The sequence below is a fragment of the Bos javanicus genome, chromosome 12 (assembly GCF_032452875.1).
Source record: "Bos javanicus breed banteng chromosome 12, ARS-OSU_banteng_1.0, whole genome shotgun sequence".
Classification (NCBI taxonomy): domain Eukaryota; kingdom Metazoa; phylum Chordata; class Mammalia; order Artiodactyla; family Bovidae; genus Bos; species Bos javanicus.
In genome coordinates this window covers 12547871-12573426 of record NC_083879.1, presented here as the reverse complement: position 1 = coordinate 12573426, position 25556 = coordinate 12547871, and the positions used below count along the sequence as shown (strand labels likewise).

The following is a 25556-nucleotide window of genomic DNA, read 5'->3' as shown; positions in this document are numbered from 1 at the left end:
TTAGAAAAGGCAGAGTAACCAGAGACCAAATTGCCAACATCCGCTGGATCATAGAAAAAGCAAGAGAGTTCCAGAAAAACATCTATTTCTGCTTTACTGACTATGCCAAAGCCTTTGACTGTGTGGATCACAATAAACTGTGGAAATTCTGAAAGAGATGGGAATATCAGACCACCTGACCTGCCTCTTGAGAAATGTGTATGCAGGTCAGGAAGCGACAGTTAGAACTTGACATGGAACAACAGACTGGTTCCAAATAGGAAAAGGAGTACGTCAAGGCTGTATATTGTCACCCTGCTTATTTAACTTCTATGCAGAGTACATCATGAGAAACGCTGGGCTGGAAGAAGCACAAGCTGGAATAAAGATTGCTGGGAGAAATATCAATAACCTCAGATATGCAGATGACACCACCCTTATGGCAGAAAGTGAAAAGGAACTAAAAAGCCTCTTGATGAAGATGAAAGAGGAGAGTGAAAAAGTTGGCTTAAAACTCAACATTCAGAAAACGAAGATCATGGCATCTGGTCCCATCACTTCATGGGAAATAGATGGGGAAACAGTGGAAACAGTGTCAGACTTTATTTTTTCGGGCTCCAAAATCACTGCAGATAGTGACTGCAGCCATGAAATAAAAGACGCTTACTCTTTGGCAGAAAAGTTATGACCAACCTAGATAGCATAATGAAAAGCAGAGACATTACTTTGCCAACAAAGGTCCATCTAGTCAAGGCTATGGTTTTTACAGTCGTCACATATGGATGTGAGAGTTGGACTGTGAAGAAGGCTGAGTACCGAAGAATTGATGCTTTTGAACTGTGGTGTTGGAGAAGACTCTTGAGAGTCCCTTGGCCTGCAAGGAGATCCAACCAGCCCATTCTGAAGGAGATCAGCCCTGGGATTTCTTTGGAAGGAATGATGCTAAAGCTGAAACTCCAATACTTTGGCCACCTCATGTGAAAAGTTGACTCATTGGAGAAGACCCTGATGCTGGGAGGGATTGGGGGCAGGAGGAGAAGGGGACAAGAGAGGATGAGATGGCTGGATGGCATCACTGACTCGATGGACGTGAGTCTGAGTGAACTCCGGGAGTTGGTGATGGACAGGGAGGCCTGGAGTGCTGCGATTCATGGGGTTGCAAAGAGTCAGACACGACTGAGCGACTGAACTGAACTGAACAGTTTAAAGTGATGTTTTAACTTTTTGTTGAAGTACACTTGATTTACATTATTTTATTAGTTTCAGGTGTACAACACAGTGATTCGGTATGTTTGAGGATTATATTCCATTTAAAGTTATTACAAAATAATGGCTTATATTTATTTCCCAATGCTATAGAATTTATCCTTGTTGCTTATTTTGCACATAGTAGTTTGTGCCTCTTAACCCTATACCCCAATCTTGCCCCGTATTTTCAAACATGAAGAGGGGAAGTGTTAGTCTTCTGATCAAAACCTTCCAGTGGCTTCTCATCAATCAAAATAAAGAGTCCAAACCCTTTTAACATGCATCTGGTATGACAACCTCTCATGACCTTCCCTGGGCTCCTGCTCTCCCTGGCTCACCCACCTTAGCCACACAAGCCTCTCTGCTGTTTCCCCAAAACGCAGTCCCACTAACCTTGGCTGGGAACCCCATTTCCCTGATTCCCACTTAGCTTACTGTCTCTTCACCTTTGGCTCGCTGCTCAAATGTCACTTTGTCCGAGCTGCTTCCTGCTACCTCTTCAAAACTGCATGCCACCCCCACCTGCTGCTGCCCACCGCCACCCCCAGCACTAGCTCCCTGCATCTCCCTCTGGCCAAGAAAAGAGGCAGTGCTTGTCACGGCATTGACAAAAGCTACTAAAATATCCTGGGTTACCATGTGGCTCAATGGAATTCCTTCTCAACTCAAGAAATTTTCTCTTTCCATAAGACTAACAAAAATAATCCTACAAACTAATAACACAAGTCAGTCCTGATGTTTTCCCAGGGAGAGAGAAGGCTAAAAGTAAACATCTGAACTAAGCTGTTAGGACCACTAAGCACAAGGCACAGTCTCTGAAACACAAAACACCGTAGGACTATCACAGAGAACTGCCCCTTAGACGGCGGCTTATCAAGAGGAGTGGTGGCAGGAGGGAACTGTGTAGAGAACACTTGCTTTCTTCATGGGGCTTCCCTGGTGGCTCAACTGGTCAAGAATCTACTGGCAACACAGAACCCTGGGTGGGTAAGACCCTCTGGAGAAGGAAATGGCAACCCACTTCAGTATTTTTGCCTGGGACATCCCATGGACAGAGACGCCTGGCACGTTATTTATACTCTTTGTAAGAAAACTTACCTTTGTGAACAGAAATAAAAACATAATCTCAGAGTGGTACATTAATATGGTGAAACTCAGTACTTGCTGTATGAACTTCTCCAGCTGTTTCCTTGATTCAACCCTACCTACTCTACAGCTGTGTAAACTTGGGCAAAGTGACTTTCTACTCTAAGCCTCACCTTCCAATTGAGGAAATGGCTCATATCTTCCTTCCCCCAAAGGGCTGCTGGGGGATAATGAGACAGTGTCTATGAAAAGTAACAGGTAGGATATCAACAATATGCAAATGTAATAGGGAGTATTTCTTTTTGTTCATTTAGGATTAAAAAGAATCACATCTTTCTAAGACATAAATAATCAAGTTAACTCTTTACTGCAAAACCCAAAAGAAATCAGAAGCTTACCTGCTGATGGCCTGTCCAGCACTGACCACTGCTGACGCCAGTATCTCTGTGCTGAGGCTCTCGGCAAAGCTGACACCTTCCTGTCCGATCCCACTGTCGGCTGCCTGGCTGGTACTGCTCAGCTCTCTCTCTGCCTTTTCAATTGCTTCAGCAACTATCTTCTCAGCAAGCACTGTCTTCTTATCGAGATCAACGTGAATTTGAGGAACATCGAGATGAAAAATCCTAGATTTCTGATAGAAGCTGCTAAGCTGTGAATGAGAAACTGGCTTACTACCAGCAAGCGAATCCGGTCTGGGAAAGCGAGGAGACGAATTTCCAGTGCAGTCATGGAGCTCTTTACGGTCACAGTATCGGCAAGCCTGACCCACCAGAGGTGACAGCTTTTCTGCGTAAGTAATCCTATCAACTGCTTTTGTGGCTTCAGACACGTGGAAGGTGGCAGATCCTAAACCCAGCTCTAAAGTGTCGCCCACAACTTTGTTAGCATACTGCTCTATAGCTTGAACGACAGTCTCTCCATAGCCACACCCACTCAAGCTGCCTGTACTCTGAGAAAATCTGTGATTCTGTGAAGAAGGTTGAAGAGACTTGGGAAACTCTGGCCCGACATGAGTCTCAGTATCTTCGTCACATACGTTTTTTTCATAAAGGCAAGAATCTGTTAAGGATTTTGGCAAGCCACCTGTCGATGCCATCAGCTCTTTTTTAACATCTCTTGTGATGCTGTGAGCAAGACAGGTTGAAAAACTACGTAGTTCCGAGCACTCGTTTCTGCACGTGTCCCGTGTCCACTCACAAGTCTGGTTTTTATGAAGGTAACTTCCAGCACTTCTGCTTTGTCTTTTTTTATCTGCTTCTTGCTGGTGTTCTTTATTTAAAAACAGTAACAGTTCATCGTTGGTTTTCACCTGTGAGCTATGCACAGGGAATATTTTGGAGCTGCACTTCACTTTGGCTGTTTTAGCTGCTTCTTGCAATCCTGACTTAACAGACCGATAGGCAAGTCTGTTGGCGTACTGGTCCATTATTAACTCACTGTTGCCACCTTCCTGTTTTAGTATTTGGATAATGTGACCTGCATACTCATCTGTCACACTTTCACAGCTGGGATACTTGTACGTTAGACCTGACAGACAAGAACTTGGTGGTAAAGGAAGAACAAACGGATCTACTCCTCCCGGGTGCGCTACAGCCTCTACATCCAACTTCTCTTCGGATCTATGATCTTGGTCACCATCAACACAACTGTTCCTCTTCCTCCTGAAAAACATACAGCTCCTAACTTTTGCTATTTTTTCAGCTTCCGTAATGACTTCTGCTGCCATATCACCTGCAAAACTGCATAATGCTTGTAAACTTTCATCTGAGCAATTAAAAAAAGCAGGTGATAGGCTTCTTTGACTCTGCACATTTAAGCAAGGGCTTTTCACCCTGGCTTCTTGAATCACTTTATTATCCAAATGGGAAGCTGCCATTTCTGTTGCAAGAGAAACGATGTGTGTTGCTAACGCGTCTGCAAACTGAACTTTTTTCCCTGCTGGCTCCAACTTCACGTCCACCTCTTGCTGCTCTTCGCCATCACTACTTTCAACTTCTTCTGAGAGAGACCGCATGAGCTTCAACATGAACTCTTCTTTTTCTATTGCATTTTGTTCATTTTCAGACAAACTGCTTACAGACGAGTTGTGAGGTGTGGATGGTGGTGTGGCCGGTGCAAACTCTTTTGCTAACTCCCCCTTAAGCTTTTTGGTTAACTTCTTGATATCCCAATCAGAAGGAGCCTGGGATGGAACCAGAGGAGTTGATGGAGGGGTGTCAGGTATTACATTCCCATCTCTCATTTTCTGTTTATCTTCCACGTGCAAACCATCTACACAGGTGAGCACTGTGGATGAGAAAGCATGTGAATGGGGAAACGAGTTTTCCTGCCCAAAAGCCAAGGGCTCGAGGGCTGAATTATGCAAATTCTGCTTTTTCACAGATTTGTCCTTAGCAATTTCCTTCAGATCAGCTTTCTGGCCTGCCGCTGCTAGACAAGGTGGTAGTGTCTCCAAAGAAAATCCAGGAGCCACAGAACCTTTACCTTCTGGAACACAATCCTTTACTTCTGAAAGTGAACAGTGAGTTAAATGATCTTGAGCTTCAAGAAACTTGGGGAACTCTTCCAAGGTCAACTGTGACTCATCTCCAGGAACAGGCAAGTCTTTCTTGGGGAGGACATTTTTATCTACATTTAGGATCACTGACTTGCTTTCATCTATGGAATGTTTGATAATAGATTTAGATAACCGATCGGCAAACATGTCCTTCTTGCTAGCCTCACTCTGTGGCACTGTTGCTTGATCCCAGTAGAAAGAAGGGGTTTTTCCCTTTCCTGTTTGAGTTAAACAATCTGTGTGTTCTTCTGTTTTTGCAACTTTGGAAGATGTCACTGAATCTATAGTTTCATTTACTATCGTATGCACCATTGCGGCAGAAAAATCGCCAATAATGACAGGATCATTTGTTAACTTTGAAGAGCTTTTTGTTTCAACAACATCACTAGTTGGTTTCACCTCATTCTGGCTACCGGGGTTGTGGTCTGAAGGTAAACAAATATTCCTGAGACAAGCTAGCTCCTCTTCTTTGTTTTTTGTGGCAACACTTGCTGGGGTAGGACCACCATTCAAAAGACTATCATCACATGATGGATGAGACTTTGTCTGATACGTATTAGAAGAAATACGGTACGGGTGAAGGGCACTTCCTGCCAAGGGCATTGGTATTGAAGTAACAATTCCTGAAGTACAGAGCAAGGCCTGCTGCACCGTGTATTCCTTTTTATACTCCTGCACTGGTTTTGTCACCGTAACTGTTTGACTGTTAGAAGTAGGGGAACACACAGAAGTCTGTGTTGCTGGCACTACATCTTCTGTGCTCACAAACTTGATGTTTTCTGGGGAAACACTAACTGCTGCCTTTGTGGTAAAGGTAACATCAACTTGAGACAGCTCAATGAATGCTTCCTGTATTACAGATTCAGACAGATCTCTTGCATAGGACTTCACCACTCTGTCTTCACAGTGAAATGACCGACCCTGCAGAGATGCAGGTGTTGGAGGATATGAGAACTGACACACTTCCATGATGCCTTCAAAAACAAGCTCTTCAGCAAGATCTGCAGCAAATCTAGTGACGGTGTTAGTGAAGATCTGTTTCTTTACATATTGTAGATCTTGTAAAGCATCTGAGAATGCCTCACTCACCAAAAAACTAGCCAGGCCACTAATGGCTCGTTCTTTCAGTGAAAAAGCACACTGCCTTCTCAGTTCGTTAAATGCCATTTGAAAAATGGATGACGTCAATTTGATGGCTAACTGGCATAAGGCATTGGTACATGAAGAGACCCCTTTCTGTAAGTCTTTAAATGCACTGCCAAAACTTTTTTCCACGAGATCTGCTGCAAACTTCTGAATGCTATCAATCATTATGGGTTTATTTTTAGATTTACTTTTTTGATCAAGGCTTCCATGCTGAAGAGCTACCATTTTATTTTCTCCATTTTTAATACTATTAGTGTTGGATGTTGCATTAGTATGTTGGCTATGAAGAACTGAACCCAGAACTTCATAGGAAAGGCTATTTGCATAATCTTCAAAGGTATAATAAAGAGAATCAGGATTTTCATGACCCCTATCTTCACCAATATCTGTTTGGCAAAAGCATTCAGCTGGAGTACAGCCTCCAAGAGGACTGAAAGCAGAGGATCGAATAGGACTAAACAAACCACTGTCTTCCCCTGAGGCCTTCACGGGACGGGGAGAATCTGGGGCATCACACAGGTTACTATAAGGGGATTCTGGTTTACGAGGTGTTGGCTTCCTAACGTTAGCTGGGAGAGCTGGCCGATCAAACTTGAATTTTTGAGGATTCATAGTGGTGGTTACAGAGCACAATTTTTCATGTTTGTGCCCTTTCTTTTGCGATGGCTTCCCTACAGCAAGATCTTTCAGAAACGGACAAGCAGTCTCTAACGTTTGTTCTAGTTCATCAAACTGATCAAAACTATCAAAAAACTCACTCACTTCTGAGTCTGAATCCTCAATATCATCTTTCATCACAGGAATTTTAGGTAACTCAAGTTTTGCTTTCAAACTTTTTTGATAACCTTCTTCATCCAAGAAAATAACAGGACTTGGACTTGAGCACTCTGATTCAGACGAGTAGGCAGGAGAAGACGAGAACAATGGTTTCTGGGCATCACTACCTTTCTCTGAAGCAGCAAAGGAACTATAGAAACTCCTTTGGACCCATGGTTCAGAGACTGATGTCGTGACTGAAGTTCTCACTGGAGGCAGTTTTTTATGTTCCAGAATGTTTATTAAAGAAGCTGAAGGTTTAGCCAATGACTTCTGCTGCTCAGAGCCAACCAGAACCCTGAAATCATGGGTATCCAAATGGTGACCAGAAATAGTCTGTGAAGTAGCATCACACTGGCTCCTTAGTGCAATTATGTTTAATCCTAGAGGAAAAGAATAAAATGATTATTCTTGAAAGAATTTAACTGATTTAAATCGATGGGAATAAGTAGACGTGAACCATGAAATACTCATTTATATTATAAGTATCTTCTATACTATTTTAACACAGGGATCCCCAACCTCCAAGATGTGATGCCTGATGATCTGAGGTGGAGCTGATGTAATAATACTAGAAATAACATGTACAATTAATGTAATGCACTTGAATCATCCTGAAACCATCCCCTTCCTGCCCTAGTTCCATGGGAAAATTATCTTTCATGAAACCAGTCCTGGTGCCAAAAAGGTTGGGGACCACTGAATTAACAGATTCATCTCAAGTTGTACTTAAGAGCAAGTATTCAGTTCAGTTGCTCAGTTGTGTCCAACTCTTTGCGACCCAATGAACCATAGCACGCCAGGACTCCCTGTCCATCACCAACTCCCGGAGTCCACCCAAACCCATGTCCACTGCGTCAGTGATGCCATCCAACCATCTCATCCATCCTCTGGTGTCCCCTTCTCCTCCTGCCCCTAATCTTTCCCAGCATCAGGGTCGTTTCCAATGAGTCAACTCTTTGCATCAGATGGCCAAAGTATTGGAGTTTACCCATTACTAAAATATTCTCATTCTACACCACATCTAGGAATACCTGGTCTAAGGAATATCTAGCACGTTGCCACATGTTAGAAACACTAATATTTAGGTGACCCTGACAGCTAACTCAAGTCTGAACTTAGGCATTTTTAAGGGAAACAGTGTCTGAACAGTACAACCTAATAAAAGAGCAAAACTAAAAACCAGGTGACAATGACCTTAAAAGACACAAGAAAGTTAATTCCTCAATCAGACAAAAAATAGGTATCAATGCTTTAATTTGAACAAATTTCAAAATAAATGTCAACTGAACAAGTCTGTCTTAAAACTTTTAAAACTGAACTTTAAACCTTAATTCTCTATTTCAAGAAAAAAAATCTAGTGAAGAACAAACCATCATTATATGGCTTTGAAGTCTCTTCCTCCTCTAAGTGCTCAAAAGCAGTGACAAAGTCATCTTCGATGGAAGATACAGACTGGTTAGTATCATCGTCGTCCTCATTGGTGGCCTCAAGTTGGTGCTTGTGATGCAAATATGTGTCCACGGTGTACCTTATGCCAGTAGCGTATTTACTTAGGAGACTAAAAATAAAATCAATTTTAAGTCTTGGTAATGTAGGTGACACTCTCATGACACAAAGCATTCCAGGATGTTGACTCTGGGAAAAGATAAAAGATGGTAACAATTTTAATTTCAAAATATACTATACTTACAAGACATATTACCTGGAAATAAAGCCCAGAAATAACACGATACCGTTTTAAAAGAAAAAAAAAAAGAAACACATGCATCCTAAAAGGCTGCCTGATTTTGTAATGTTTAATTATTTTCTTCATTCTTTCTCCACAACACTTCTCACTTTCCAGTGTCTTCTCCCACCTTTCTCTTATCCAGGTATTCAAATTCTACCTATTATGTCTCTTTAAATGTCAAAAGAACCTGCCATCCATTTCTGTGACAACGATGCTTTCCTGTTACTATACAGCCCTGTGCTTTTTCTTAATCATTCACCTGGTTCACTAACTATATTATTAACTGCTTAAGGACAGGAACTAGGTCTTAGTCTTCCCGTATCCCATTTTCCTGCAGCTTTCAGCATGATAATACATTCTCTTCTATCATAAAAGAACTGTCCCTTCCTTTCTCCTAAATTCCCCTAGTATTTCAATTTCCAAGGTTTATAGCTTTGATTAAAAATAGTCAACTGAACTTTCCCATACATATTAAAAGACAAATGTTGACAAATGACTTGTTCAAAAGGCTAGAAATGAGATAAAATAGCTGATCACCTCTTCTCATAAATAAAACAAAGTAAATATAAATGAAGAATCTAATGAAGGAAATGAGCACAGTTCTACTTTTATCTGTAAATCTCATAAAAAACACAGTAGTCTATAACACTTGAAGGAATAAGTAACCTAAATTTAAACCTACTGATTCAATTTTTAGGAGGGAAAATATGCAATGTATTTTTGTTTGGTGCATTATCAATAAATTAACACTTAGTAAAGAACTAAATGTTCAATATTATGATACTAGTGACCTCACTGAAAGGTGACATTTTTGCTTATAAATAAATAAAGAACACATCTTTAGGTACTGATTTAACATGAAATTTTTTAAACCAGAAAATGAGTTAAAGTATATTCTTTAAAAGATACAGCTCAATATTTACATAAATTTGGAGTTGGAAAGAAGAGGGAAAATTTTATATGACTTACACACAGGTAAAAATTCAAGAATCCAGAAATAATCAATTTTCAGAAAAAAATTAATATGTCTTACATACCACTTATGGAGCTTCACACATGGAAAATCTAATTTAAAGCTATGACCAAAATTATTTTACCCTTCAGTGATTTCAAAGATTCATGAGTTTGATTTCTTATGAATTGTATTTCCTTGTTTATGGTATTAAACAAAAAGAAACTTCACCCAAGCATTTTAAAATTTAATGCTCTAAATTAACCCCTTCATGGACTGCAGCCTGTTGTGGCAAAGTGGCTTACGTAACTCAATGAAGCTATGAGCCATGCCATGCTGGGCCACCCGAGACAGACAGGTCATAGTTGAAAGTTCTGACAAAATGTGGTCCACTGGAGGAGGCAATGGCAACCTACTCCAATAATCTTGCCTGGAGAACCCAGCAACACTATAAAAAAGGAAAAAGTTATGACACCAGAAGATGAGCCTGCCCAGGTCGGAAGGTGTCCATATGTTACTGGGGTACAGGAGAGGGCAACTACAAATAGCTCCAGAAAGAATGAAGACCAGGGGCCAAAGTGGAAACGTGCTCAGTTTTGGATGTGTCTAGTGGTGAAAGTGAAGTCAGATATATAGAGAACAATACTGCATAGGAACCTGAAATGTAGGTGCATGAATCAAGGTAAATTGGATGTGGTCAAATAGGAGATGGCAAGATTGAACATCAACATCTTAGGAATCAGTCAACTAAAGTAGACAGGAATTGGCGAATTTAATTCAGATGACCATTGTATCTACTACATGGGAAAGAATTCCTTAGAAGAAATGGAGTAACCCTCATAGTCAATGAAAGAGTTCGAAATGCAGTAACTGGATGCAACCTCAAAGATGACCGAATGACTTTGGTTCGCTTCCAAGGCACACCATTCAACATCACAGTAAACCAAGTCTACGCCCCAACCATTAATGCCAAAGAAGCTAAAATTCACTGGTTCTAAGAAGACCTACAAGACCTTCTAGAACTGTCACCAAAAAAAGATGTCCTTTCCATTGTAGGGGATTGGAATACAAAAGTAGGAAGTCAAGAGATACCCAGAGTAGAGTAACAGGCAAGTTTGGCCTTGGGAGTACAAAACAAAGCAGGGCAAAGTCTAACAGAGCTCTGTCAAGAGAACATGCTGCACCCTTTTCCAACAACCCAAGAGACAACTCTACACATGGACATCACCAAATGGTCAATACCAAAATCAGATTGCTTATGTTCTCTGCAGCCAAAGATGGAGAAGCTCTATAGTCAGCAAAAGCAAAACATGGAGCTGACTATGGCTCAGATCATCAGCTCCCTATTGAAAAATTCAGGCTTAAACTGAAGAATGTAGGGAAAAGCACTAGACCATTCAGTGGTTCAAATCAAAACCATTTTGATTTGATTCAGTGAACCAAATCCCTTATGATTAAACAGTGGAGGTGATCAATAGATTCAAGGGATTAGATCTGGTAGAGAAAGTGCCTGAAGAACTACAGAAGGAGATTTTTAACACTGTACAGGAGGCAGTAACAAAAACTATCCCAAAGAAAAAGAAATGCAAGAAGGCACAGTGGTTGTCTGAGGAGGCTTTACAAATAGTTGAGCAAGAAAGAGAAGCAAAAAGCAAAGAAGAAAGGGAAATACATACCCAACTGAAAGCACAGTTCCAGAGCATAGCAAGGAGAGATAAGAAGGCCTTAAATGAACAATGCAAAGAAACGGAGGAAAACAACAGAACTGGAAAGACTAAAGATCTCTTTGAGAAAATTGAAGATACTAAGCAAACACTTCAAGAAAGGGCACAGAAAAGGACAGAAATGGTATGGACTTAATAGCAGCAGAAGATATTAAGAAGAGGTGGCAAGAACACACAGAAGAACTATACAGAAGAGATCTTAATGACCCAGATAACCACAATGGTGTGATCACTCACCTAGAGTCAGACATCCTGGAGTGTGAAGTCAAGTGGGCCTTAGGTAGCATTTCTATGAATAAAGCTGGTGGAGGTGATGGAATTCCAGCTGAACTGTTTCAAATCTGAAAGATGATGCTATGGAAGTGCTATACTCAATATGCCAGCAAATCTGGAAAATGCAGCAGTGGCCATAAGACTGGAAAAGGTCAGTTTTCATTCTAATTCCGAAGAAGGGCAATGCCAAAGAATGTTCAAACACCAGATAATTGCACTCATTTCACATGCTAGTAAGGTTATGCTCAAAATCCTTCAAGCTAGGCCTCAGCAACACATGAACTGAGAATTTCAAGATGTACAAGCTGGATTTAGAAAAGGCAGAGGAACATGAGATCAAACTGCCAACATTCGTTGGATCATGGAGAAACTAAGGAAATTCCAGAAAAATATCTACTTCTGCTTCACTGACTACACTAAAGCCTTTGACTGTGTGGATCACAACAAACTGTGGAAAATTCTTAAAGAGATGGGAGTACCAGACTACCTTACTTGTCTCCTGAGAAACCTGTATGCAGGTCAAGAAGCAAAAGAACCAGACAAAGAATAAGTGATTGGTGCAAAACTGTCAAAGGAATATGTCAAGGCTGCATATTGACACCCTGCTTATTTAACTTATATGCATAGTACATTATGCCAAATTCCAGGCTGGATGAATCACAAGCTGGAATTAAGATTGTTAGGAGAAATATCAACAACCTCAATGTGCAGATAATACCACTTTAATGGCAGAAAATGAAAAGCAACTAAAGAAAAGAGTCTCCTGCGTGGGTGCTAAGTCTCAGTTGTGTCCGACTCTTTGCAACTATGGACTGTAGCCCACCAGGCTCCTCTGTCCATGGAAGTCTCCAGGCAAGATCATTGGAGTGGACTGCCATGCCCTCCTCCATGGGAGCTTCCCATGCGGGACTGAACCAGTCTCTTGTCTCCTGCGTTGACAAGCGGGTTCTTCACCACTATCACCACCTGGCAAACCCAAAAGATGGTCAAAGTAGAGAGTGAAAAAGCTGGCTTAAAACTCAACAATAGAAAAAAAACTCATGGCATCCGGTCCATCACTTGATGGCAAATAGAAAGCGAAAAGGTGGAAGCAGTGACAGATTTTATTCTCTTGGGTCCAAAATCACTGCAGATGGTGACTGCAGGCATCAAATTAAAAGATGCTTGCTCCTTGGAAGGAAAGCAATGACCAACCTAAACAGCATATTAAAAAGCAGAGATAGTACTTGGCTGACAAAGGCCTATATTATATAGTTAAAGCTATGGTTTTTCCAGTAGTCATATACAGGTGTGAGAGTTGGACCATAAAGAAAGCTGAGCACTGAAGAACTGATGCTTTCTAATTTGGTGCTGGAGAAGACTCTTGAGAGTCTCTCAGACAGCAAGGAGATCAAACCAGTCAGTCCTAAAGGAAATCAACCCTGAATATTCACTGCAAGGACTGATGGCTAAAGCTGAAGCTCTAATACTCTGGCCATGTGATATAAAGAGCTGACTCACTGGAAAAGACCCTGATGCTGGGAAAGACTTAAGGCAAAAGGAGAAGCGGGAGGCAGAGGACTAGGTGGTTAGACGGCATCACCAACTCAATGGACATGAATATGAGCAAACTCCAGGAGATCATGGAGGACAGAAGAGTCTGACATGCTACAATCCATGGGGTTGCAAAGATTCGGACAGGACTGAGCGAGTGAACTACAATGCTAAATTAAAAGTCATTTATAAAATGTGCCAACAAAAACTCATTAGAAATAATATATAAAAGTTACCTGGTTTAGAGGATCACTGTTTATATCTGATGACTTATTTATATCCTTCATACAAATAATTTCATTTTCATTTAGACTGCAGAAGTGCAGTGAGTTCAGAAGATCTGGGAGTTCCAAAGAAACTGCAGCCAAATCCTAATGTAAAGCAATAACACAATAAATAACACTGTAGCATAACACTTTAAATCCCTTATATTGTGGCCCTGAACTAAAATCATAAAGTCTACTTGTTACTGTTGTTTAGTTGCTCAACCATGTCCGACCCTTTGCAGCCCCGTGGACTGCAGCACGCTAAAGCCTACTAGTTAGTAAACTTTCCAGTTCATAATAGCTAACACTTGCAGTTTATTGACCACCATCGATTGTTTAGAAACTCAAAAATAAAATGTACTAAAATATTTTAAAATTGACAATTTTTTTAGCACTTTAAACATAATGATACCAAACTGTAACAAGATTTCACATGGTACCTCACACATCAACAACAAGGAGGCATTTAATAGTTTTCAGCAGCAAATGTCAAATCTGGAGTCCTCAAGTTTAACCATGAAATGTCTCAAATGGGATTCTTGCTTTTACAGTTCTTTGGCGGTTAAGTTACATATTTGTATAATTCAAGTCTATTTTTCTGCCTTTCTTCCCTTTAGTGAAAATTTTATGAAGATGTAATGAAAAACGCCTGTTTTTCTTTCCATTTGCCCCTTTTATGTAACTGTTTTGCCCAGTGCAAGAATTATTACCATCTCTGACCATTCATATAGTACTTTCCTTCATAAACATGGTTTTATCAGTCATTCTTAAAGAGGAAGTGGAGTATGAAAGAAATAACTTTGGATTCATCTTTTCAGCCTTACGCTCTCGCAACTATATCTTCTCTTGTGCCCTCTGTCTAAACTATTTCCTTCAGGTAAGGGCACAATCAAGACACACAGCAAAGGTTTCTTTTCTCATCACCAGATACGCATTACCTTTGCAAACAATGCAGTGCTAGTGCTGCTGCTTCTGCCAGATGTTTTACTGACACAAAAGGAAACACAACAAGCACAAGTTTTAAGAAGCAGTACAAGGTGAAAAAGAAAGTACCCCTATCACATCTACCCGAGCTTCCACTCCTCTTCACCTAAGTGTGCAGCTTTGCTTTGCTGATCCTAATCTCAACTGTCAGTGCCTCTAGAAACACCTACCTAAATCAAACAGGCTACAATTTTTACACTGGTTCTTCATTATTTTTTACAAATTTACTCTTACTTTAACAAATTTAACTCTTTTCTCAATTAAAAACATAATAATATGACTGTTGAAGTTAGATTATAAAAACCATCGAAATAAAAAATAAATCTTCCATTCTACATTATGACAGATGCAGAAAAGTTAGCCTGTGGTTTGCAACCTTCTCAGATAAATGACTTTTGTGGTCCCCTGACCTGAAACTGCTTTCCGTAACAGAAACACTCAGCGAAAACACTAAAAGTGAAAATGTCGAGGACACACTCAAAAGGTGACCTCAAAATGTCATCTTTTAACTTTAAATAGGAATGATAACAGAAGAGTTTAACGTAACTTTAAGGCTAATGAGCAAATTTTCCATGCTCTCAAAATTTGTTTCAAATAATCTCTCATGTCCCTTTCCAGTTCAATAAATCGACCGTACCTGTATATGAGCAGCATCTGTTTCTTCATTAAAACCTAGAAATGTGACCTGAATAAAAAAGGAATAAAGGTCCATTAAAATTTTTAAGTCTTGTCTCAATTACATTGTTGACAGAGCTGAGAAACAGAAAGCAAAGCACACAATGCATTAAAATGCTGCTGCAAGATGATTAATTTTTTCAAAGATTATCACAAAGGTTTTTCACCAAAGGTCTGGCTCCAACTGGGGTTCCCAAACCTCTCCCACACCCACTCATTAGCAAATTCAATCCTCACCCTCAAACATAAAGCACATGTCTCTTCTCTCCACAGCCTCTGTGGCCACTTCTCCCCGGCATGACCCCAGTCCTCTCCTACCTGCCTCAGGAACCATCCTGTCATTTCCCTGTCAAAACCTTTCCAAGCTTCTCAATGCAGAGTCCTAATGGAGGTCCCAAGGCTCCGGCTTAGCTGGTGGCTTCAACTTTCCCTCACCTTCATTCAAACACATGGGCCCCCTCGCTGGGTCCAGGACACGCCTGATTGTTCCTGCCTAAGGGCTTCAGAGTGGTGCCTTCAACCCAGACCCCTATTCCTTGGATGTTTACCTGTCTAGCTGCTTCTTGTTCTTCTAGTTCCAACCTAAACGTCACCTCCACAGAGAGGCTTTCCCTGGGAACCTCCCAAGGTACCTCCTGACTGACTCTCTGTGATATCACATTTATTTCCTTCAATACCTTTACATGGAGATTTCTCTACAAAAGTTTATAGAAATTAAATTTTTAAAGACCATCTAATGGTCTGAAGAAATGTCACATTATTAAGCAAAAAGGACAAATTATAGAAAAATGATATAGACTATACACATAATTTCAACCTTATTTTTAAAAATATACACCAGGAAAATAATTCTGGAAGTTAATATACCAAATTATAAGGAGGGATTAACTTTTAATGATGGAATTATAAGTGATCTTATTTTTCTCTACTTTTGCCCCCCTATGGTTTTTTCTTTCCTCACTTACAGGATTAATGACATTTTTTTTTAATACTTTCAGTATTTCTTATTTTTCTATATGGAATATGTACAGTTTTGTAACCTGAGTATCATTACTTTAAAAATTTATATTTCTTTGTCTTTGACATCATAAGAAGAAATTTTGACTGCTTGAAGCTAGACTAGTAACTGTCTACCAAGTAAGTTCTATGACTAAAAATATGAAATAAGTGGCAACAATATAGATAATCAATTCTCAAGAATTAATGGAAAACAGCATAGTTAAAATACAAAGCAACACTCAATATACTTTTGACATCTTTCTGATGACTCAAAAGCAAGTCAGAATCTTAAGATTGTTGCAGAATCTTTATTCTCATTAATTATGAGTACTGCCTTCACAGAAATGTTACAGTTAACTTCCAGGTGTCCAGGTAAAGTCATTAACCTGTAGGAACCTGTCTCCTTACGTACAAATCTTAAGGCAACACGACTCCTCTCCCATGGTTGTGAGGGCTAATAAGAGAATGTGGAGGAAAGTGCCCAGCATATCGCAGGCACTCAACAACAAAGAGACACTCAAATAACAAGCTTCCTTTCTTCAACAAAGATACTTCGGAAATATATATGCCCTAACATGAGACAGAAATTCCTTCTATTCTTTTAAGCTTCCTTTAACTGAATACAAGAGAGAAAATGAGCTGGCATGGAGGTCTGAAGGTGCCAGCAGAGCACTGCATTTCGCAGTGCTTAAGGAATGTGGGCTCAGAGGGCACTGAGTAAACCACTGGAGAGAGGCGGCTGGGACCCCGGTTGAGGGCAGAGGACACAGAAGACTTGTCATGCCTGGCAACAGCTGAGGAGATCAGGAGAGGCTTGGCTCGACTAAAATAAAACAATAAAGGATAACAAACAGGAGAACAGCCAAGAGCCAGAGAACCGAGCTCACACAAAAAGAAGAGGCTCGGGTCAGAACCACTGGAGGCCTGAAAGCCGTGCTCGCCATCCTGTGCAGCTACTTCAAACAGTTTCTCAAGGAATATGAAAGAAAACCATACCCAAAATAATAACCAATATTTTTATTAGAACCCTGATTTCAAAAAAGAATCTTTAATCAACATATTTATCAGTTTTGAGCTTCAATGACCCCAATATCCTGTCTCTCTTCTTTGGTAAATAAATGTATAGATGGACTATGGTTATATATTGTAGAAAAAAACTTTACCCCTTTTAATAGTAATAAATTCAAACAAAGATTGGAAACATTGACGCAACAGAGAAAAAGGTGAGCAAGTAGTATATCATATCCTTAAGTGGCAAATATCTTACTTCAAAATAAATATATCACTATTTCATTTTTGAATCAAAGCACTGAATTTAAACAACCAATAAATGAGTATTAAAAATAAGTATATATTTTGTTTCAGAGTAGAAAATTTCAGAATGTAAGTCCCAATTACTGAACATAGTAGAAATCATTTAATACACAGCTGTGTGTCTGAGTGGTCAGTAATGTCTGTGCACTGAATTAAATGTGTGCATTATAATACACTAAGATGACTATGCTGTGTGTGCGTGCTAAATTGCTTCAGGTGTGTGGGATTCTTTGCGATCCCATGGACTGTAGCCTGCCAGGCTCCTCTGTCTGTGGGATTTTCCAGGCAAGAATACTGGAGTGGGTTGCCAAGCCCTCTTCCAGAGATCTTCCTGACCCAAGGACTGAACTCACATCTCTTATGTCTCTTGAACTGGCAGGCAGGTTCTTTACCACTAGTGCCACCATAGCAGGTACTTAAAACAGGTACTTCTCACACATGAATTAATGTGCAGAGATTTTAGGCATTTAAAAACAGACCACGTAGTCCTACAAAGATACATGAAAATACACTGTGCTGTATTAGAAAAGGGTATAGAGCGTAATCCGTCAAACCTCAGTCAAATTGGCATGTTCATCCTGCTTCAAACAGTCCTCGGCTGATACACTGCATAGTTCCTTCTCGCTCTGCAATAAAGACTTCACAGACTGGAACACATCTTCATTGAAGCTCTGAAAACAAAAGATACTCTTAATTTACTTAATTCTAAGACAATGTAAAAGAACCTGGTGATGGATTAAATGGAGAGTCCGTAACTTTCCAGAGAATATTCAGTGGGCACCTTTTGATGTAACAGAACTCAACTCAACTGAGAGAAAGAAAGAACAAAAGGCTGAAGCAGAACTCCACATGCTCAACACACAACAGCCCCAGGCTCTCAACCTAGAGAGACGTGAGGCCCTCAGCCAGGCCCTCTCCCTTCCACCCTGCACTGACACCTAGCAGATTGCACACCTGATTTCCAAGTCACTGGAAGAACAGAAGCAACAATTCATAAGATGATGATGGGGGGGCTTACAGTAAGGTATGCTAACAATGTGATTAATTTCATAGCGAAGTTGGGGATGGAAAAATCAAAGAGGTAAGAACCCAAAATAAGGCTTTTCAGGGTTCTTAAAGCAGCAGTATGATGAAAGAGGGAAGGCATTCCAGATTTGAAAGAAAAGGATGTCATAAGTGCAAAGAAACAGAGGAGGAGGAAAATTTCATAAATGAATATTATAGTTGGATATAAAGAGAACATTAATTTCTCTCTACCTTATTCCCCTTCTGATTTGTTGATCTGATATTTTGGCAAAAATGTCCTTATTCCCTAATGTTCCCCTGTAGAAATCCTATGTATTCCAAGACCTGTGAAGATTTCCCACCCCTTAGTCGTAATAAAGCTCTCCCAAACTTCCTACTGTATTGTTTGCACATTAAGATCATTTAATCTATACCACAATGTATTATAATTACTGCTTTTGTATGTATGTCTTTCCTACCTGTTAATCCAAATTACTGAAGTAATTGTCCTTTACTCAATCTATTACCCCAGATTTCAGTACCTCACATACAGTATGAACTCAAACAAAGAGAAAAGATGCAAATATGAAATCAAAGCAATTAACAAAAAAAATGTAATGTTAAATCTGAACTTTCAATATGAACTCAGGGCTCTTTAAACGTTTGTACTACATTTTTTCCATTGATAGATCATAGAATCAATGACCCTTAAGAGCAATGAGCAAATCCAGCACACAAACTCCTGGAATGGTATTTACCATTCACCAATTAAATACCATTCACCAATTAAAAGAACTAGAAGTTCTCTGAGTAAAGGAATTCCAGGTCAGAGGCGGAAACTTATGAAGTGCAGCTGAACGTCTTACTGTGACACAATGGAAGAAAGTGTCTCAAAAGAACACAGAAGCTTGAAGAGCACTTGAAGGAATTCCAACTGGCCAAATATGGGATAATCTAAGCATCAAAAGAATACAGATGGTAATGGAGTACGACAGCTGAGTTTTAAAAGAAACTACAAGCCCATTAAGAGAGACAGATAAAAGGGTAGGGGTTGGAGGACTGTGCTACCTTACCTTAGAAGGCTGGCTAACAAATATGAACAGAATGACAAAATTTAAAAATTCCATTTGTAACTCCCAATATAACTACTGATTCAGGAAAGGACTATCAATGTATCCTAATCTACCAGATTAAAAGCTACTGGGGAACAAGATAGTGTTTTGCCACATCACCCTATAGATTACTTATTAAGAGTATTAATTACAAAGGGATTATGTGTCTTTATGCTGCAGATAACTGGTGGTTTATCAGAGTTAAGGCAGTTAAGGGTAACTAACTATCTGGTCAAGCCTGGCCTTAAAAAGATGCACCTTCTGATCTGAAGCACTAGAATGACCATGACATGATCCGTGAGGTGTTCCTACTGAACCTAACCACAAGGAAAAAACAAGTGAACTCAGAATATGAAGATGTTCTACAAGATAAGCGCTACAAACTCTTCCAAAGATCTGCCATCATGAGAAAAGAATTTAGACCAGAGATGGAGCTGACGGGGGTGGGGAGATCAAAAAGATACAATACCTAAGTAGAGAATGTCAACCTTACTTGACTCCTAGATGAGAGGCAAGGGGAAAATCACAAGGATACTGAGACAACTGGGGAAATTTATGCATGGATTGCACGTTAAGACTGTGCTACTGAATTAATGATTTTCTGAAGGACAGTAATAATGCTGATGTTCTTAAGAGAAGCATGCTAGCAGAGGAAAACGAGAAGTAAAATAATGTCTGTAGCCTACTCTTATTTGGTTTCAAAAGGGAAGTGTGTATGTACATATATACACATGCAGATAGAATGGGTTTGGTAAAATGTTAACAGGGTGAATCTAAGTGAAGAGTAGATGTGGTGTTCACTGTACTGCTTTTCCCCCCAATATTTGAATATTCAAAATTTTAAATGATTCTTCTTTCACTAATGAGTGGAAATTTTCAGGCTAAATTATGAACATGAACTTAAAAAAGGAAAAAATATGAAATGTGAAATCTGAACATAAGCAATCAACATAAACTCCTGACAGTAAAAGAACAACAGTCACAGTTAGTACCCAGATCTTGATTTCTAAAATCAAAAGGTTCTGTGGAGAAAGAGCCCATTCCAGGTCTGAGGAAGGTAAAGCAGAAACAGGGTCAGTCTTATACTAGAAAGCAAGGAAGCAATTAAAGAATTATAAGCCTGAGACAAAAGGACTTTGGCATTGCCTGAAGGGGCTTATAGGGACCAAGTCTGGGGCAATCTGAGCAACTTAAATAAACGAGTGAATAAATAAATAAATGACTGCAAATAAATAAAAGATAAGAAAACATAGTTATTTTAAAATCAATGCTTCCAGAGCAACACAAATAAATTTAAACTACTAGCATCCATGTAAGGTGACTATTCCACCAAATCATTCATCTGAAAACTGATAATCACCATGTTGCAACTTTCAGGAACTAGCTGCAGGAAAGGACCATCAAGGGATGCCAAAAGTGTTAATGAAAGTTGAAAAAACAAGATGCTTGCACACCACCAAGTATCATCCCATAGATTATCTGCTAACTAAAAAACAGAAACACTTTTAAAATGGACAACAGTTACTACCTTAATCAACTGATCGATTCTAGCATCACTAATCATTAGGAAAACCTGCAATTTTGTCTTCTCACTACCCTTTAGTATCCTGGCTAAAAATTTTTAACTTGAATCTAAGTTAAGCCTTTACACCTAACTTCTAGTTTATATGAAATATATAGAGAGGGGAGAAGAGTAAGTTAAATAGCACTGTGAGAAAACCACCAGACAAATGCAGAATGTGGAACACTGTACAAGAAACTGGCCTGGCCCATTCAACCAGTCAGTCTTGAATTTAAAAACAGAGAAAAAGAAGAGAAGCTCTTTCAGAACCACTCCTCAAAAACATGAGTCATAACCATCAAATGCAATTAGCTCAAATGCAATAGGAGCCTACATTGAACCCAAAATGGAAGTGGGGTGGGTGATGGCCTATAAAAAACATTTTCAGAGTAATAAAGGAAATCTGAGTATGGCTGGGTATTAGATATAAGGGATTATATTTAATTTTCTTGAATGTGATCATGTTTGGAGTGATGAAACATCAAGAATGTTAACTTTTACAAGGATTTACTGTATAGCACAGGGAACTATATTCAACATCTTGTGATAACCTATAATGGAAAAGAATCTGAAGCTCTACACCTCAAATTAACACAATATTGTAAATCAATTGTAGTTTTAAAAAAAATAAAGACCATTAATTTTCAAATGGTTCTGCCAAAAATTAAATACACACAGAAATAAAACAAAAATATTAACTGCTGAATAGGGGTGGTTGGTATGTAGGTTTACATATGGGTGTACTATAGTTTCTCTATATGCTTGAAATTTTCATAATAAAATGTTAGAAAAAAATTAATGGAATATAAAGTGCAGTTCTTTCTGGTTCTCATAGTCCCTGATTCCCAATAAATATTCAAAGTATCTCTTTACCTTTAATGCAAAGTAAGGTGAAATCTAGAAAATCTGAGTATACGTTTCCAATTTCCACATTAGCCAACAGGGAAGTTTTTTTCAGCTAATATATATATATTATATATATATTATATATATAATACATATAATACACACACACACACAGACCTTTTGAAATAAAAAATGTCAAAAGTTGTACTGTGCATACAGAACACACATACAAAGTATATAAGATTTAGATTCATATACTTCTATCTAAAAGGGTTTCCAAATATTCAAGAGAATTCAAACCAGAATTTTATCATGTGTCTAATATAAACAATGGGCTGCTGCTGCTGCTGCTGCGTCACTTCAGTCGTGTCCGATTCTGTACGACCCCATAGATGGCAGCCCACCAGGCTCCGCCGTCCCTGGGATTCTCCAGGCAAGAACACTGGAGTGGGTTGCCATTTCCTTCTCCAATGCATGAAAGTGAAAAGTGAAAGTGAAGTCGCTCAGTCAAGTCCGACTCTTCACGACCCCATGGACTGCAGCCTACCAAGCTTCTCCATCCATGGGATTTTCAGGCAAGAGTACTGGAGTGGGTTGCTAAATAACAATATTAACAGTATGAAGTTTCGGCTGTGGCTGAATACACTGGTGAATTCAAATTAAATAGGTAGTACAATGCTTGGAGTACATGGTCACTCACTACTATATTTTCTGTATATGTGCATTTCTTAGTTCTAATATTAATTTAAAGCAATCAGTACAATTTAATTACTAATTTAAAGCTATGGATCCAATGGCTAATCTGAAAAAACTATAATATACCTATAGTTTACAAAAAGTAAAAACACACAGAAAATAGTTTTTACTATGAAGTGAAGTTGCTCAGTCGTGTCCAACTCTTTGCAACCCCATGGACTATAGCCCAGCAGCCTCCTACATCCATGGAATTTTCCAGGCAAGAGTACTGGAGTGGGTTGCCATTTCCTTCTCCAGGGGATCTTCCTGACTCAGGGATAGAACCCAGGTTTCTTTTTTCAAATTAAAAAGGGGACCTACTAAGTTTAAAGGTCCCTGAAAACACAAGGGGCATATTACTTAAAAATATAATTACTACAGAAACTAGCACAATATTATAAAGCAATTATCTTCCAATAAAAAATATAAAATAAATAAGTTTACTTTCTGTTTTCCAACTTTACAGGCACCTTTTTCGACAACCACTCTATTCCAGTTAGCAGTCAAACGCAAACATTTCTTAGATCTCTGAAGAAATGAATAGCTAAATGAAAAAGCAGGCCTAGCAGCTTTAAGAACACAAACAATGAGAAGCTGGAAAGAAGATCTGCAGAGAGACAAGAGCTACTATAAGAGAGGAGCGAGAAAAAGCTACAATGCAAGAAGTCAAAGACCATTTATCAAGCAAGGACTTGTCAACAGTGTCATATAATGTAAGAGATGAAGCTAAAAAAAGGTTTGACAAAGACTGCTAACCGTCCTCCAGTGTTCATTCTCCCTTTCATCAAGTGACACCCCCACAGCGTTAGTCAGGAAAAATGTCAAGAATGAAAGGGTAACAAAATCATCACGAGAGGAAAAGAGAGAGGGTTCTTCCTCAGACTAGAAACCCGGAAGCATCAGAAATCGCATTTCATTTGCTCGCTCTTTATTTTCCACCTGCTACCTAGCCTAGGGCCAGGCATACTAGCAGCACTCAAGTTTATATCTGCTGAGTGAATCAGTGAACAGTAATATTTTGAGGTAAAGCTAAAGCTATGTAAGAAAAGTCACACCTGATGCTTATATTGTGAAGAAGAAGAAAGAAAACTACTGAGAAGAAATAGGGAGAGATTTTGATCTTTGGGAAATAATGTTTATTGTCTCCATGATTTCATATCACTATTTACATATATCCCAATCTCTGCATTTTATCATTATTGATTTCAATAATTAAAATGCATTCAAAAACAGTAATATCAATTCCTTCTTGGCCTTTTGGCTAAGATCAAGTGTAAAAACAGTAATATAACACAGCTGCTTAAAAAGACTCTGACTTCAGAAAAAGGATCAACATTTTTATTAAAACGATCACTAAAAGAAATCTAATATAGTGAACTTACTTTTCTGACAGATGCTCTAGTTTTCATGTGATTGTTCCTGAAAGACTGGAAGGTCGCCATGACTATTCTGCTGTTGTATGTAATCAATGAAGAGTTAATCCACTAAAGACCTAAAGAAAAAATAGTAAAAGAAACTAATTTATTTATCTGAGTAATTCAGGCAAGCATTTTGTCCTAAAATAACTTCTTCAAATTCACTTAGAAAAATGAAAACATAAACAAAAATTCTCAGACATAAAAATGTACTCAACAGTCTAACATGAATATTTGAATATTCATGAAAACTATGAATACTGGTACCTTAGTAAGATCAAACTATTACAAAATGTTATTTTTAGGTTCAAAATTATTATATATTCAAAATTACCCATATCTAGTCAGTCTTAGCCCTTTTTAATTACAAATAATATCTGAAAGCCTTAGTAAGAAATATTTCAAAAACTTTAAAAAAACCTAAAACATAGAGTATCACAGAAAGAACCTCAACGTTCTTGTCTCCTAAAAGTGACTCTATTACTACAGCAACCATGAATGCTCTAGACATTCTTATTTCTTGGGGAGAAAGGTTTAATAATATACAAACGAAAATATGAAATCTGTACATATCAGATAAAATCAGATAAAAACAAATCCCTTCTACAGGACTCTTAAGAGCATACCAATGGCAAGAATTCAAAAACATCCAATTCAAATGATTAACACCATAGTATTTAAAACACACACACACACCCTCCTTGGTAGAAAACGCTAGAGCTATGTCACTTTTTATCAATGCTTTAATGAAACAACTTTGAGAGCTTAAATCAACTTGAGTATTAACCACTGAATACCCACATTTGACCACAGTAACTTGTCCCTTCGTTCATAATCTATGGGCACCAGATGCTATGGATACAGGTATAGAACGGGGCATATACAGCCCTTCTGGGTCAGAGCCTTACAAGGAAAATCCTTTATTACTGTAAAGGGCAGGAGTGAGAACTGAATTCTAAATCCTTAATACCAAAAAAAAAACCAAACTAATAAATAAATAAATAAATAAATCCTTAATACTAAAAAAAATCTGAATGGAGATTGAAGACATGCCTAATCAGTTTCAGTCAAATTGGTCTTCTCAAGAATTACCTAGTTGAAGTTTTCAAGACATTTGGTTGATATTAATTTATACTATGAAGAGATTTATACACAAAACCAAACTTCAAACTAGTCCCCCACAGAACTGCAAAAAAAAAAAAAAAGAAAACCTAAATTATAGTGGAGCTCTAATTTTATATTCTTTTGCTACAAAGATAAAACTGAAGTATCAGCGCCTGCACACAAATGCACCTCACTTTAGGGATTCCTAGATTCTAATTTTTCCCAAAGAATTATATTTTTTACTTATTGGGGGGGCCACACACTTGAGGAGGCTATCAGCTCCCCAAATAGGGATCAAACCTGTGCCCTCTGCAGGAGTAGCGCAATCTTAACCATCGGACTGCCAGGGAAGTCCCAGAATTTAATTGTTTCAGACAAAGAATTTCTATTCTGAACTAAAATAAACTTCTATTCTGGTCTCTTTAACAATAAAACGTGATTAGTGACTGGAATTGAAGCAGAGTTGTCAGAAAGACAAGGAATGTCCAGATAGC

General features: G+C 38.8%; 1 protein-coding gene and 1 non-coding gene across 5 annotated transcripts in view; one reads left to right on the top strand and one right to left on the bottom strand.

Moving 5' to 3' along the window:
• AKAP11 (A-kinase anchoring protein 11) overlaps positions 1-25556 on the bottom strand; it is a 51794-nt gene that overhangs the window by 15918 nt on the left and 10320 nt on the right. For all 4 annotated transcript variants that reach the window (XM_061434491.1, XM_061434490.1, XM_061434489.1 and 1 more), the window contains exons 2-7: positions 23926-24035; positions 17839-17955; positions 14934-14981; positions 13283-13417; positions 8206-8470; positions 2712-7215 (exon numbers count right to left, since the gene is read on the bottom strand). In XM_061434491.1, the coding sequence (XP_061290475.1) occupies positions 2712-7215; positions 8206-8470; positions 13283-13417; positions 14934-14981; positions 17839-17955; positions 23926-23985 (5129 nt within the window). In that variant the 5' untranslated portion in view covers positions 23986-24035. The remainder of the gene's footprint in view (positions 1-2711; positions 7216-8205; positions 8471-13282; positions 13418-14933; positions 14982-17838; positions 17956-23925; positions 24036-25556) is intronic.
• On the top strand, positions 23785-23982 carry LOC133258672 (U2 spliceosomal RNA). Its single transcript, XR_009740132.1, has one exon. It is a non-coding gene; the product is annotated as a U2 spliceosomal RNA (small nuclear RNA).